Below are 16,508 nucleotides of genomic sequence, written 5' to 3'. Positions count from 1 at the left end.
TCGTCAATGCGTCGCACAAGCGTCGCCAATGCGTCGCACAAGCGTTGCCGAAGCATCGCCGATGCGTTGCTAGTGCGTCACCGGTGCGTCACTGAAGCGAAGCCTAAGCGTCGCTGAGTGCGACACTAGGATTGTCGCCTTAGCGTCACCAAGGCCAAGCGTCGCTATGTGCGTTGCCTTAGCGTCACCGAGCCAAAGTGTCGTTGAATCGACAATGACGGCGAGTACAAGCGTCTTTGTTGCAAATGTGAGAAATTAGATTTGTGGGTATGTGTTTTTCTCGGATGGGCTGTGAGGGAAAGGGAGAAAAACTAGGAAAAAAAAAANAAAAAAAAAAAAAAAAAAATCATTTTTCTTGTGTTGAACTTGTGTCTTTCTTGACTTGAACTTGGGTCATTTTCTTAAACTTAAAATGTATACATTTAAACTCAACAAAACTTATACTTTGTCGTGGTTTGCCAACACTAAAACTCTTGCAACTAACAAATTTTCCGATTCCATTACAAAGCAAACTCTCCAAACCTAAAATATGACAAGTGAAGTAGCTAATATTGTATGAATTTGCCAAGTAGCATATGCCAATCTCTCTCTCTCTCTCTCTCTCTCTCTCTCTCTCTCTCTCTATATATATATATAACCAAAACCTCTGAAACTCTCACAATTTTCCACATCAGCACAATATTTAGATAAAATTATTTTTGTTTAGTCCAAACTTAACTAGGAGTGAAACTCCATCATTTTATTTAAATAAAATTATTTTTGTTTAGTCCAAACTTAACAAGAAGTGAAACTTTATCTCTCTAACAAGTTCAACTTAAACTCAAACTCATCATTGTTATTTTATTTAAATAAAATTACTTTTGTTTATTCCAAACTTAACAAGGAATGAAAGTACTCTATCTCTCTAACAAGTCCAACTTAAACTCAAACTTAAACATTGATAATTTATCTTCAAATTTGCGAAGTTAATTAAGAACACTATAAAAGTAAAGCAAATCCCAATATTTTTTTTTTAAAGCCGAGTAGAGGTATGAGCTGTCTCTACAAGAAAAATGTCTTTTAGTGATGAAGAATTTTTGACATACCCAGAAAGCCCTCTCAAAAAGTCCTATTTCTGATAGCAAAATAAAGCCCTCGTAAATATTTGGTAAAATGTGAAACATTTGTGACCAACAAGAAAAGTTGTCACAATTATGTGTTGTAGCCGTAAAAAATGTTAATATTTTGGAGGGAAATTTTCCCTCCATATTATTTGCGAGGGACAATTAAAACTCTCTCGCAAAAAGTGTATTATTTGTGATGGTTAAAAAAATGCTGTCACTAATACTAAATTATTTGTGAGGGCCAAGATCGACCTTCACAAATAACCATTAAAATGTCAAAATATTTGGAGGGAAATGTTCCCACCAAATTATTTCTGAGGGATAATAAAAATCCCTTGCAAAAAGTTTATTTTTTGTGTGGGTTAAAAATATGCCCTCACTAACACTAAGATTCAAAGAAAAAAAAAAGGTATAAACATATAGCACTTTTGTATTCTTTAGATGAACCTTTTGTTTAAAGCCTTTTATATACATCCTATATATGAAAGGTCTGTCCTTATTTTCTAATAAATTTTACCCTTAAAAAAATGATAGCACTTTCAACTTCAAGATGGTATTCTAAAATTCAAAAATAGCAGCCTTATGGATTCTCTTTCTCTCTCTCTCAAAAGTGAATAAAAATTTCTTCTCATCAAGGAAAGCGAATAAGTCAAGTCACTTTTTTTTTTAAGCTAAAAAGGATAGAAATGCTTTATTAGAAAACAAAGAAGAATTACAAGTAAAGCTAGTTAGAAAACTAGCGTAGTGGGGAAACACCAACTACATGAAGTGGTGTCCCCAACACAAGCTAAAACCTAGAGAGTGGAATGCAAAGGAAAAACAAACCCCAACTGCAGAAAGTTTATACCAGAGCCCGTTAGACATGTGAGGCCATTATTCTTTGATATTCCTCCAAAAAACCACTTGCACTTTCAAAGATTGCCTTCGGATGGACTTGGACCTACTAAAAGTAGAATCTATTTCTTGCGTTCCAGATTGCCCATGCTGTGGTTGCCCATCTCTCCAACTCCAATTGGCTAAGCTTTTGCTGCATCTGCTTAAAGAGAAGGAACAAATCAATGGCCTCATTCCTGCATTTCTAAACTCTTCCCTTGAACATAGCCCACACATTCTGTGCAAATGGGCACAACAAGTCTTGAAAATGCAAAGAAAGTGACTTCACATTGTCATATCATTACACATGCATTGTAAGGATATGATCAAAATCCTATTGCTATTTCTTAAGTGGACATTAAACCTCTTCAATCTTGGGAATAACACCTTTACAAAATTTTAAGGTGATCAAAGATTAATAGCCATGTTATCAATCAATTGTTTAAATTCAAGTTTTTGTAGTTTAAAATAACGCATAAAAAATGAGTTAAAAGATCAAAAGATAATTACACCCGATTGGCATGAAAATTGGCATGCATGTTAAGAACATATAGAAAATGTAATCCAACGGTTAGATTTTTAAAATATGAATTCAATAATAAGTTATTCGGTGATGTAACATTTTTTAGAGTTATATTAGGTATAACATGAACCCAGCCTTATATTTCTTAATTCGATGTGAATTTTGATAAATCTACTGTTAGATTACATTATCTTCATATATTTTTCATGCTTACAAAATTTTAAGATGATCAAAGATTAATAGGCATATCATCAATCAATTGTCTAAATTCAAGTTTTTGAAATTTAAAATAATACATAAAAGATGAGTTTAAAGATCAAATGGTAAATTATAACCGATTGGCCTGAAATGGCATGCATGTTAAGAACATATAGAACATGTAATCCAACGGTTGGATTTTCAAAATATGAATTCAATAATAAGTTATTGATTGGCATAATATTTTTAGAGTTACATTAGGTGTAACTTAAACCCAACCTTATATTTCTTAATTCAATGTGAATTTTGACAAATCTACCGTTAGATTACATTATCTTCATATATTTGTCATGATTGCAAAATTTCACAGTGATCAAAGATTAATAGCTATGTCATCAATCAATTGTCTAAATTCAAATTTTTGTAGTTTAAAATAACGCATAAAAAATGAGTTTAAAGATCAAATGTTAAATTACACCCGATTGGCATGAAAATTGGAATGCATGTTAAGAACATCTATAACATGTAATCCAAAAATTGGATTTTGAAAATATAAATTCAATAATAAGTTATTGGTTGGTGTATTATTTTTTAGAGTTACATCAGGTGTAACTTAAACCCAACCCTATATTTCTTAATTTGATGTCAATTTTGACAAATCTACCATTAGATTACATTATCTTCATATATTTGTCATCATTACAAAATTTCAAGGTAATCAAAGATTAATAGTCATGTCATCAATCAATTGTTAAAATTCAAGTTTTTGTAGTTTAAAATAACGCATAAAAGATAAGTTTAAAGATCAAATAGTAAATTACACCCGATTGACATGAAAATTGGCATGCATGTTGAGAACATATATAACATGAAATCCAACTGTTAAATTAATTTAATAAAATTTGGTAAATCAGATTTCAATGGTGAAAAATGTTTTTCCTTTTCAAATTTGGGGTGATGTATAGTTTTTCCAAATCTCAAAATTTCAAAGTAACAACGACCAAAGACTGAGGTAGTTTTGCCAAAAAATATCTACAAATTTTATTTTTTATTTTTTTAATATTGAGATTAAATTTTCGTTAAATAAATTCACTTACACAATATTATCTTTTTTTATTATTATTTTAAATAAATTCCCACAATAAGTAGTTTTTGGTTTTAGAGGGATTTATTATTATTTTAAATAAATCCCCCCAATATCATTTTTACCTTAAAAACAAAAAAGAAAAACCCTATCTCCTTCCCTCTCCTTCTTCCTCTCCCTTTCCCTCTCATTTAAAAAAAAAAAGGCGGCCAATTTTTTTCAATCCCCCGCTAGGTCTCTCCATCTCACTAAAAAAAACCTCTACTTTGACTAAAAAAAGGAAAAAAAAAAAAAAATCTCCCTCAAACGCCTCTCTCTCTAACCAAACCAAAATCCCCATTCAAACCCAAACTCAAACACCTTTCCTGCATAAACCACAAATCCCAACTCTCCAACTACAAACTCCCAACCAGCTACCATTACTGTACGGATCTGTCAGAATTCCCAACTGTTGCTGCAAAGAGTCCAACCACGCCACCTTGAGAGCTTTGCTGTTGTCTATGCTGCTATCAAACACGGTGTAGGTACATTTGCTAACCCTCTCAATTCTTTAAATGATACCTATGTATTGGTTGACTTAGTCGTAGTTCTTAAAATGAAATGCTAGGTGGTTTGTTTCAATTCATATTTAGATATATAAAAAAAAAAAAAAAAAAAAAGGCTAAAGCTCATATAAGTACAAAGCTTTTAGTGACGAACTCAAATTCGTCACTATTGGATACCTTTAGCGACAAACTCGAATTCGTCGCTGTTAATATACTTTTTAACTATAATTTATTTTTAGTGACAACTTCTTTTTGTCACTATATGTTATATTTAGCGACGAAATACTTTTCATCACTAATAGTGTTATCACTAATACCTTTAGCGACAAAAGTTTTCGTCGCAAAAAATTAAACCTTTAGCGATGAAACGGTTCGTCGCTATAGCTAAATTTAGTTTGGCGCAACAATTTTTCACTTGGTGCCTGAGTTCATAGAAGTACAAAGCTTTTAGTGACCAACTCGGATTCGTCACTATTGGATACCTTTAGCGACGAAATCATATTTCATCACTAAAGCATATGTTTAGTAACGAAATATGATTTCGTCGCTAAAAACATATAAGGGTAAATCTATTATTGTTTTTAGTGACCATATTTCGTCACTAAAGCATACTTTTAGTGACGAAATGTGATTTCGTCGCCAAAAACATATAAGTGCAAAACCTTTATTTTTTTAGTGACGACTATATTTCGTCACTAATACTTACTTATAGCGAAGAAAGTATTTTCGTCACTAAAACTATCCACAGCAATACCTACAGTGATGAAATATTTCGTCACTAAAAATTTCAACTTTTAGCAACGAAATATTTCAACACTATAGATCAATTAAGTTGGCGCCAAAGTTTCCCTCTTTGGCGCTTATTTTTCAGATCACAATAGCAATGAAATTTATTTTTCATCGCTAAATGTAATAATTTTTTTCATTATTAGTGACGAAATTCATATTTTGTCACTGAAGCTGTATTTTTAGTGACGAAAAATATTTTCTCACTAATTTTCGTCACTAAAAATACATTTTGTTGCAGTGCACGGTGTAGGTACATTTGCTAACCCTCTCAATTCTTTAAATGATACCCATGTATTGGTTGACTTAGTCGTAGTTCTTAAAATGCAGTGCTAGGTGGTTTGTTTCAATTCATATTTAGATATATAAGTTCCCTTGGGTGTTGTCTATTTGAGATGCCATCTGTATGTGGGGTGGTCTATGTGTCTTAAAATGGTGAATCTTGAAGTTTTCAAATATCTAAACCCTCACAATTCCTTCTGAACTAAAAGTTTTATATTAATTATTATGTGAATTAGTTTAATGGCCTTATCATTGCAATACTTCTCAATTTAGACAAAAATGAACTAGTAACTAGGTATTAGATTCATATTATTCCAATATCTTCTTCTAAAAAAATTATAGATTAATAAATATTAGTTCAGTAGCTCATACAAATATATGAATAACTTTCTATAGATTGGTTTTTTATTGTTTTTACCCTACCAATCCTGTTTTGAATGTACCTATTATATGATTTATATCATTATCATATAAAATATGAGCGGGGTGGGGGGTTAAATTGTGCTTATTCTTCTTTGATGATTGCTTACTATAAGTTTATACCACGTGCATGTTTGAGTCTAGACAAATCCTTATCCTTTGTTCTATGTTTTAGGACTATGCATGATTTGTTGTCCAATTTGAATTTTTTATTAGTTTTTTTTTTTTTTTTTTTTGGGGGGGGGGGTGTGTTAAATTGTGCTGATTCTTCTTTGATGATTGCTTACTATAAGTTTAAACCACATGCATGTTTGAGTCTAGACAAATCCTAATCCTTTGTTCTGTGTTTTAGGACTATGCATGATTTGTTGTCCTGTTTGAATTACTTATTATTATTATTATTATTATTATTATTTTTGGTGGAAGAGATGAATTTTTTATTAGTTATGTATATAATGCAAGTTAATTTAATTTCTTTGATTGAGTTGATTTCATGTGTTATAATTCAAATCCTCAGACCTGCCTTATTAACCAATATTATTGACAAAGTTGTATTATAATGAAAGTTGTTTGTTATGTTCTATAATTTCACAGCTCTAACATAGGAGTTCCTTTTCTCCCTCTACTTGGATCAAGCTATATTGGTTTTTGGTGGACTTAGGAAGAATTTTGCAAAGGGCAGGTCATTTAAATTAAGCATATAATTCAAAGTTCAATTTATTATCTATGTTTTCTTTTAGAATAAACCCATAAAATAATTAGTCATATATATTTCTATACTAATATTGATTGAAGCTATATATTTATATATGTTTTTAAAATTAGTTTTAGTTTTTTTTTTCTTTTTTTAATAATATCGTATACGGGCAAGTACAAATTTCGTATAGGAATGCAACAGGTCGAGTTTGGGCCAGGTTTTTCCATACCCGAACCCAACCCGCGGGCTCGGCCTTTTTACTATACGATTTGGGTCCAATCCTTGGCCCAAATTGTGGCCCAACCAAAAAAAAAATTGAAGCCCAAATTTATTTTTGCCTACATTCAAGTGTGCATATTCTAATTCAAGCCTAGATAACGTGGCCCAAATACCAAATCAATCCAAATCATAGGCTACTAATCATAAATCAATAAATCACCTGTTAATTATAAATCTATAAATCAATAAATCATAACTAATATCATAATTCAATAAATCATAACTAAGATTTTAAATTAGTAAATCACCTAGCTAAGATAACCATTTAATCATTAATCAACAAAATCATAACTAAAATCACCAACTAAACATAAAAATAAAATAAATTCAATAAGTCCAAGAAATAAGTATCAAAAGTCCAATGAGTCCAAGAAATTAAAAAGCTACAAAATAAATTCCACAAGTTTAGAATAATTACAAATCAAAAAATTAATCCAACAATTCTAAGAAATTAAAAAGGCTACTAAATTAATACAAAATGTCTAATCCTCCACAATTGTGACACAACTCCTATCCTCTTCATTATGCTCCCCATCATCAAGAATTGATTGAAATTTACAATCTCTAGATATAGTTGAAGAATCTACAACAACAATGAATTAAAAAATGGAATAAACTTCATCAAATTGTAACTAGCAAATATAAAAATACATTTTTTATTATATAAATAGAAATTAGACAATTGTTAACCATTGATTTCACTCCATAACCAATTCTGAGCACACATCATTGCCTCTATAGTCTTGGGATGTAGCCTACTACGGTGTAGACTTAAAAGTCTCCTACTAGTGCTAAAGGCAGATTCTGAAGCAACAGCTATGACAGGAATGGCTAAAATATCTCTTGCAATCATTTGTAATGTAGGACACTTGAGACCATTACTTTTTCACCATGCCAAAATATCAAAGTCTTCACTCCTCTTCAAATCCCCCTCATCAATGAAATGATCAAATTCCATTCTAACACTTCTATGCTTCTTTAAACTACTTGAACTATTGTTCACAAACAAATCTTTTGCCCAACTCAACCTAAATTTCATTTGTGCCACTTGATTTGAAGTACTTGTAGGCATATGAGAACTTCCTTCATTATCTACCGGGAACTCATCTACATCTCCATACTCATCAAGCAAATCATAACAAAGATTCTTTTTTCAATCTCCAAATAAGAATTATCACCATAAATGTTAGGATAATAAAACTTCAATAACTTCATCTTATATCTTGGATCTAAGATAACAGCAATAGCCATAACAACACTAACATTAGCCTAATAAGAATTAAATTTAGCAAGCATGCTTTCTGCCATCGTACTTATCAACTTACTTGAAGACAAACTCCATTCATTCAATGCAATTTTCAACTTACACACCAAAGCAAAATACATATTAGTTATGGGGTACTTATGACCAAAGAAAAACCCAGTCACACTATGAAACAATTCCAACCTCCCATAAATATATTTGGCTACCTACCAATCATAATCATGTGGCAAACAAGTATAAGATGTTTCACGTTTAGCCAAACGTGAGAAAACATCTTTATAAATCAATGTAGTAGAAAGCATTAGTAAGTTGAATTTCAATGAGTTTTACAATCTAAGACCAACTCTTTGGTGCATTGAACACGCAATTGACGTGCATTTTCTTCAAATTTCTGCCTCCTTTTTGGTGATCCAATCCAATAAATCACACTATTACGAATCCTTTCAATACCATCACCAATAAGAGACAACCCATCTTGAACAATCAAATTCAAAATATGTGTAGCACACCTCATATGCAACATAGACCCACCTGACATAAGAGAACTAGTATCAAGCTTATTCAAGAGAAGTTTTATCATAGTATCATTAGTATTACAATTATCAACAGTTATTGTGGACAACTTCCTATCAATATTCCACTCTAAAAAACAATCAACAAGAACTTCAGCAAGAACATCTTTCATGTGTGGAGAAGGAACATAAACAAACCTAGAAAAATAATAGGAATAATTATAACATAACTCAATAAACATTCAATTTAACATAACGTCTAAACATGCAATTTAACATAACTTAATAAACATTCTAAATGTAAAGTCTTTAACATTCAATTTATAGATAAAAAAATTACCTTAAAACTCGGCTTTCTGAGGTAGTCTTTCTTTTTTTACTTGTATCCAAGTCCTCATTTATAGGCTCTTGCTCTCCCTTGTCCTCTGTCCCTTCTTTTTCCTCTACCTCTAAGTCTTCTCCCACTAAGACCACTATCGGGGATTTTGGACTCTTAATTGGTTCAGAAGTTTGGGAGTTAGAATCAAAACAAATACTCACAAATTTATTATTACACATACTCATTTATTAATAAGCATAAATTCATAATTACGCAGATTCACAAATTCTATCAATGCAATCATAATTAAACATGATTAACTACAAATTTAAACACTTACTCGTTGTTTAGTGGGTATAAAGGTGATGGTGATCCTGAGGGTGAGCTGCCAGGCAACAATGGTGAGGGTGATTGTGAAAATGGCGAAGGAGACCGCATAGATGGCAAGGGACAATGTCCAGTTCTCAAGGGAGAGCCGCTTGGCGAGAAAGAACCAGATTTGTTTGTCTTCCATCTCCGTTTTAGGCTCTACATTCCCAACGAACACAAAAAACAATAAACAATTTCTTCCATTAAACAAACTATATAGATATGAAGGGAAAGAACAGGGGAACAGAATGTACAAGCTCTCATTTTTACAACAAAATTTCAAGTTCTCACCTTGTAATTGACACTTTCATATCTGCATTTGGCAATAATGTACAAACCTATCTAAAGGAAAATTATTATTTATTTAGTAAACTAGAACAATGCAATGATTATTTCATAAACTTAAAATTATATACTATCAAATTCTTAATAAACAATGCAATGACCAGTAACCAGTAACATTTCTTAATAAACAGTAAAATTATATACTATCAAATGATCTTCCTATTTACCAATAACCCGTAACATTTCTTAATAAACAGTTTTCAAAATTTCCATATTACATTCTTCTACAATTATATACTATCAAATTCTAGAACAATTTCAAGTAAACCCATATATCCATTTCACATGTAAATATCCTTTCACCTATGGCTTCCACCATCCCTCCAACAAAAATGAGGAAAATAGCATAAAAATGCAAAAATTTAAGTAGAGAAGAGGAGTACAGTGTACGGTGAAGAGAGAAATTATATGCAAAAATTCTAAAGAGAGAAAGAAGAGGAGTACGGTGTACCTAAGGAAGAGCGTGACTGTAGCAAATAGTGTCAAAGCAAGAGAATGAGGAGGCATGAGAGGCAGAGACAGTAGCGTTTGAGGCCTATGCTGTGTAGGAATGGCTGTGACTGAGAGTGAGTAAGGCTATGTGCTTTTGTGAGGCAGTGAGGGTGAGGAGGTGAGGCGTGAGCTAAAATGAGGGAGTGAGGGTGAGGAGGGAGGCGTGAGCTGCTGCTAAAAATTGAGGGACTTAGGGTTAGTTATAGCTCTATATATATATATATATAAGGGAGGCTTTTTGTAATTTCATAATTACCGGGCCGGGTTTGGGTTCAGGTTTGAGTCGAGTTTCAGGCCGAATTTTTTATAAAACCCAGACTCGCAGGCCGAGTAGAAATTGCCATCCCTAATTTTGTATCTTATTGAAAATATATATATATATATATATTGTGGTAATTTTCGGAACACTATAAGGAATGTTAAATGCGGAAATTTTGTAGAGTTCTCTAATGTGAGTTTTAAATGTGTAAGGCTTGTAGTGAGTTGAAAATCTATAGATTACTTGAAAAAGTTAATTAGGATGACGATGTTGACAACATATTTGTCCAATCTCAATTGTTTGGCTTGAGATTTGCTTTAGGTTGTGTTGATATTTCTATTTTGTGGCTAGATATGCGAATCCTTAATATTTCTATTTTACAAGACCTAATGTTAACTGTGTTAGTTATTTTTAAGAGTGCATAATTATACTTGTGTTAGCAACCATTATTGTTGTTAGTTATATAATATGATGCTTTATAGGGAGTAGACAAAATGTCAGTTGATAAATTTTGGATGCATCATTCTACTAGATATATTAATGGGGTTGAAAATTTTCTTGAGTATGCATTTAAACATTCAATAAATAAAGATATGCAGAACAATTATTTGTGTGTTGATTGTCGCAATAAGTATTGTTGGATTGAGGATAAGGTCTAGTATCATCTTATACTAGAGTATCATCTTTTACTAGTGGGTCATGTCTTTAACACAATCATATTGGAAATATGTATTTATATTATATATTTTCATCATATTAATACTAACTAATAGTAGGTAGAAGTGGCAAGGGCTTATATATAAAAAAAAGGCAGACATGGCAAAGGAAGGTAAAAGTAAAGGTAGAATCATCATACCAAAAGCTACTCGAGAGATTACTATTCTTTTTTACCAAAAACTGAATGGAACGTGGACAACTTTTAGTGAATACCCAAGATTTGAGCTCAAAACTCTTGCTATAAAGCTCAACATTTTAAGCATAAGCAACCAGATGAGGAAGTGAAGAAAGAATGTAGAATTGGTGAAACGCTGTTATTCTGATTGGATGTTTCACATTAAAAATCCTATTTTTAAGAAGTACACAGAGAAAGAAGATCGTTATAAGAATGGTCCTTCCTTCATTCCGACACTCTTTTGGAAAAAGATGGTGGATAAATGGATGGATGGAGATTAGGGGGTGAGTATAAATGAAATACATGTCATGAATTCTCTCTATCTCTCTTGCACTCTCTTTAACCATTACTTGTTATTATTTTTATAAAAGCTAATATTCTAGTGTATGAATTATGTTTTTTTTTTTTTAATTTTTTTTTTTAGGATGGAACTAGTAGAGATGAAGAGGACAACTCAATCAATAACATGAGGGAGGTTGAAAACAGCTTGGAGGGTAACTTAGAGGAAGACTAGTATAGATCTTGTCATAATTCTAGTTGTTTAAGATTAAAACAAGGTTTAGTTTCAGGATTTCTTTGTGTATTCTATATTTTAAAGTTTGAACTTATATGAATTTTTATCTTTCAATTGATCAATTTTTAGTAATTATTGTACTATTGTAACATGATAGTTAAAAAAATGATATAAAAAAAATTAAAAATAAATAAATAATAAAATATTTCAAAAATTATATAAAATATTATCACCGATGACATAAAAATTTGGTCATAAATAATTTTGTAGTGAGGACAAAGTTCCACGCAATTTATAGAATAGCGATGCCACTTAACCCCTTGCAAAAACATTTTAAGCAACAACTTAATGTCGTCACTATTATTCTTAAATAATTGCGAGGGGTTAAAAGCCCTCACAATTAAATTTTAGCGACGGCATTATTTGTCTCTAAAAAGCATGTCGTCAATTTAGAATTCACAAATAACTAATTGTGAGGGTATAAAGGTCCTCACAAATAGTTGTTAACAACGACTGCTTCTCCTTACTAAAAATAAGTTGTCATCTTTTCTCGTCGTTTGATAATATACTTGTGAGGGCGGATTTGTTCAGTAACGACGGTGGATTGCCCTTGTAAATTATTTATTTGCGAAGGTATGGTCGTAAAATCTCTTTTAGCAACAAGACCAAATACGACATCCTTCAAGGGCCATATGCCCTCGCTAATAACCTTTTGTGATGATATTTGAATTTTTGCGAGGTCATTTTACCCTCTCTATTAGACTCTTTTCTTGTAGTGTCTTCTTATATTATTTTCTTCTCCTCTACTTTGTTAAAAAAAATTATTTTATGGTTTTTCATGTATTTTTTTAAAAAGTAATTTCCGTACATGAACCACCAAACTCTCTTTAGCCGTTTTTTACAAGATGAAAAAGCTTGCAATAATTGAAATTATTCTTTTGAATGCGACCCATCTTTCTCTATTGTTATGTCATATATATATATATATATATATATATATATTTTGTTTCAATAATTCCTAAACAATAAATTATCTGATTCTTTAATTTTTTTTGTTTGTATTTTTGATTTATTTATTTTTGCAGTATCTAAAATTGTTTGACAAATTTTTTGTAAGCCATTACACATTCAAGCAATGACTTCATCAAATTGTAACACAAATTGAAGTTATACAAGAGCAAATCATGCAATGGTGTATTTTCTTAAATTTTTTATAAAATTATTTTAGTTTACCTCATAAATAGGTAGGTTCTCGTGCATAGCACAAGTTAGTGACTAGTTTTATATAATTCGTTGTCCTTCAACTAAAAATTATTTAATTCTCTAAAAAAAATTTAAATGAAATAATGTCACCACAATTTATAAATAATAATAATAATAATAATTTGGTACTTTAACTTCTGGTAGCAAACATTAAATGATGCACTATCTGGTAACCAAAAAAGAAACTATTGAAAGAAGAACAACAGTCTACCTAACAAAAGGTTTGATTTGGATAATTACCACAATTCAAATGATATGAGAGGTATCTTTATTTTGATTTTGTTTCCAATATCTTTTCTTCGAAGATTAAATAAAGTATTAATTTTTCAATTCCATTCGAAAGCAAACACTGGAAAACTAAAATATGACAAGTGACGTAGCTAATATCGTATGAATTTGCCAAGTAGAGTGCCAATTATATGGAAATCATTTTCCTTCTACTAAAAACCCATGTTCTTACTTCTCTAACAAAAATTTAAAACAAGTCTAAGTGTTGCCACAATTATATATAAAACAAAAAGTTGAATAATATAATAAGTAATAAGTAAAAACTTCAAAGAGAGTATTATTTTATACTCTCATATGGACAAAACTTAGGTACAATACCTTAGATGCTGGGTAAGAGTTCAACTGTCATCTTGTCGGATTGCCCAAGGGAGAGATTGTTAGGACATATGTATTTCATATTTTAGGAACATATGTCACTATTTTATATACTGTGGATGACCGTGGGAAGGTCAGTGTTGAAGAAGTTCGACAAGATGACTTGGTGTTCAGAATGAATGCCTCGTTGGGAAAAGTTCTCAAAGAAGTCCGATTTAGCCTTCCCATCACAGAACCAGACAGAAAAAGGTGTAGGATCAGAAGAAGTGGATGCTCCGAAATGAAGAGGTAAATTTACGTTTGGGTGCCATAGAAGCAAACTAACACAAATAGAAGAGAGAGAGAGAGAGAGAGAGAGAGAGAGAGAGAGAGAGAGAGAGAGAGAGAGAGAGAGAGAGAGGGAGAAAGAAACAATCAAAAAAGTCCCAAGTAGCAAAAATATAATGAATAGAAAGAACGTATGCATGGGAATGCATGAACATGTGACATGCAAAAGTAATTGCATCATGGGCTCAATCCAATCCAATCCTACCAGCACACAATCAGATAACATATATAACACACATCTAAATGCATGAAAATATAGTTATAATGCATATGAGATGCAATGCATGAAGTTTTTAAGATCAAATCTTTAAAACCCATCCCAATAAATTTGCAAAAACCTCATAAATATGAAAAATCCCAAACATTTTCCAAAAACCCCAATTTTTAGGTGAAAACATATGAGAATGAATGAAAATGATGGATTAAGACATTTACCAAGTGAAGAAAACTTGATTAAGGCTGAAAAATCCTTGAGGAAGAGGTTGGGAGTGAGAGAGAGAGGTTTTGGGAGGCAAGAAGTCTAGAGAGATCGAGAGAGATCAAGCGAAATGAGAGCTGAATCGCACTAACCCTTTATATACAAGCTCAGTAATTCTGACAGATCAAGAGGTGTCAAGCTTTAAAGGGTTCGACAGATGAAGCTATCTAACAGGCGTCTAAGGCAAAAAGAAGCTCGATGGATCATGGATCTGTTGAAGAGCTATCGAGGGGACAAAAACTTTCTCGATCGATTGACCTTATTATAGAGAGGTGTCGAGATTACGATAAAAAGTAGTTGAAGAGCTCGATAGATAAGCTAGGTATCGAGAGGTGTTGAGGAGCTGTTGAGATTGCTTAAAAACATTTTTTTCAAATAAGAGAAAAACAAAGACATGAATGCAATCAAACATGCAACTTAACCAAGGATCCAAACAACATATTAAGCTCTCAAAATCATCTCTCAACAAGAAAAATGATAATCATTTAGATCCCAAAAACACACATACACACACACACGCACACGCACACACAACAAGTCTAACCAATTTTATATTTCAAAAACAAGTTAAGACAGTTTAGTGAGCATACATTAACACAAGTAAACCTTGTGATGGCCAAATCACATTATACCTGCACATGCATCAAGAGTAGCAAAGAATATTGCATGTTGTGTGTGAAAAAACATCGCATGATTGCATTAGTGTATACATGTTATGATGATTTGGGATAAGAGAAAATCACTTTAACTCACACACAATCATAACTGTTTGATGGGGACTATCACCTTCGAGGTGTATCCTATAACTCCCACATCTCTTAGAATACACGCTTGTAATCATATAAAGCATTTTGATCTTTTTGCTTTTTATTTTTCTTTGCATTTTTTTTTCTTTTAATAAGCATATCATGCATGGGCATATAAGAGAGAGAAAAGAAATACTCAATTATGTTAAGCATTTGACATTGTACTTTTACTATGCCAAAGTATACAAATGTCATTTCCTGATTGGCAGGCAACAGTGAAGAGATGGTTATTTATGCCTTTCTCTTAGAATTTTCTAGTCCTTCTCATTAAAAAGAGTGATACGAGTGTTAAGTACAAGAGATCACTTAATCTTACTCATCACAAACACGAGCCATAAAGCTCACTTGCTTGGTTGTGCATAGAGATGCTTATCTAAGCTACAAGGGATACAAAGTTTAGAAAACTTTGTTTCAATGGCCATCCAAGGTACACAAGTACCAATGTACACAAACACACACTGTTTTTGTATTTTCCAATTTTTTCAATTTTTTTTTATTTGAAAAACAAAACAAAGCAAAAACTGAAAACAAAACCAAACAAAGACATATTAAACAAAACAAAGCAAAGTATAAAACTAGACTGACTCAAAATAATAAATCAAAACACACAAGTAATGCACACACAAAAACAAGAAAGAGAGAGAGAGAGGAAAAAAGTGATAGAATCACTTGGAGCCCCCTTCCATACCTTGGAAGAACCTTTCTACCTAGCAAATCCTTGATCCGGCAATGAGGGGAAAGAATTAAAACCGTTCAAGTTTGAAAGGAATACGAGGGCTTTGAGAATATTTCCAAGGGGAGCAAAAGAGGATAAAAACTGATTTTAGTTTCCTGATGTGATCATGCTGTTGCTCTGTTGTGTGGCTAATTACTTATAGCAATTAGGTCAAGTATGACCAGCTGCTCCATAGTGATGATAGAGATGTTGTTTCTTCTATTTAAGCTTTTAAGAGTTAGCATTCTTAGCCCTAGGGCTTTTAGTCTCATTCTAAGCAAGTTTAGGGGGTGCTCCTAAGATAGATTTACCCTTATCTATGTTCTCACTAGCTAATTCATTTCTAACTTCATTGTTCTCAGTTTCAATATTATTAGCAGAAGGAACAAAAATAGTAATACTAGTAGAAGCAATACTAAGAGAAAAGAAATCGTACCCTAAACCGGTTCGATCGAAAGCAGATTTCTGAAGACTGAGCATCTCATCGAGCTTAGTGCTTAAAGTCCTTTCCAGCTGAGCTCTGATTGGAATAGTTCTGCCTTAAGCTTCTTGATCTTCTC

At 31.9% G+C, this 16,508-nt stretch overlaps 1 protein-coding gene and 1 long non-coding RNA gene across 6 annotated transcripts; one reads left to right on the top strand and one right to left on the bottom strand.

The window, feature by feature from the left end:
* Nucleotides 1-1,782: 1,782 nt before the first annotated feature.
* Nucleotides 1,783-10,287, bottom strand: LOC112005988 (uncharacterized). 5 transcript variants are annotated; one of them, XM_065774837.1, is made up of 5 exons: nt 10,051-10,287; nt 9,546-9,596; nt 9,226-9,413; nt 8,907-9,058; nt 1,783-2,136 (listed from the first exon to the last, which is right to left on the bottom strand). In XM_065774837.1, the coding sequence occupies exons 3-5, from the start codon at nt 9,397-9,399 to the stop codon at nt 1,977-1,979; spliced, it is 486 nt and encodes a 161-aa protein (XP_065630909.1). In that variant the 5' UTR covers nt 9,400-9,413; nt 9,546-9,596; nt 10,051-10,287; the 3' UTR covers nt 1,783-1,976. The 5 variants fall into 5 exon arrangements, 4 of the variants coding, with proteins under 4 accessions (XP_065630909.1, XP_065630910.1, XP_023894054.1 ...); XM_065774838.1 differs by having other exon boundaries at nt 9,546-9,592; XM_024038286.2 differs by lacking the exon at nt 9,546-9,596 and having other exon boundaries at nt 1,784-2,136.
* Nucleotides 10,288-10,427: 140 nt separating this feature from the next.
* On the top strand, nt 10,428-11,888 carry LOC136068119 (uncharacterized). The gene is made up of 2 exons (XR_010629524.1): nt 10,428-11,526; nt 11,667-11,888. It is a non-coding gene; the product is annotated as an uncharacterized LOC136068119 (long non-coding RNA).
* The last annotated feature ends 4,620 nt before the right edge of the window (nt 11,889-16,508 follow it).

Source organism: Quercus suber, unplaced genomic scaffold, assembly GCF_002906115.3.
Source record: "Quercus suber isolate HL8 unplaced genomic scaffold, Cork oak 2.0 scaffold_99, whole genome shotgun sequence".
In the NCBI taxonomy this organism is placed as follows: Eukaryota; Viridiplantae; Streptophyta; class Magnoliopsida; order Fagales; family Fagaceae; genus Quercus; species Quercus suber.
This window is presented reverse-complemented; position numbering and strand designations above follow the sequence as displayed.

Coding starts and splice junctions, on each gene's coding strand:
- LOC112005988 (XM_065774837.1), bottom strand. CDS start 9,399: ATGGAAGACAAACAAATCTGGTTCTTTCTCGCCAAGCGGCTCTCCCTT. Junction 9,059..9,225: donor TTATACCCACTAAACAACGA/GTAAGTGTTTAA, acceptor GAACCAATTAAG/AGTCCAAAATCCCCGATAGT. Junction 2,137..8,906: donor TCAGAAAGCCGAGTTTTAAG/GTAATTTTTTTA, acceptor CTCTTTAAGCAG/ATGCAGCAAAAGCTTAGCCA.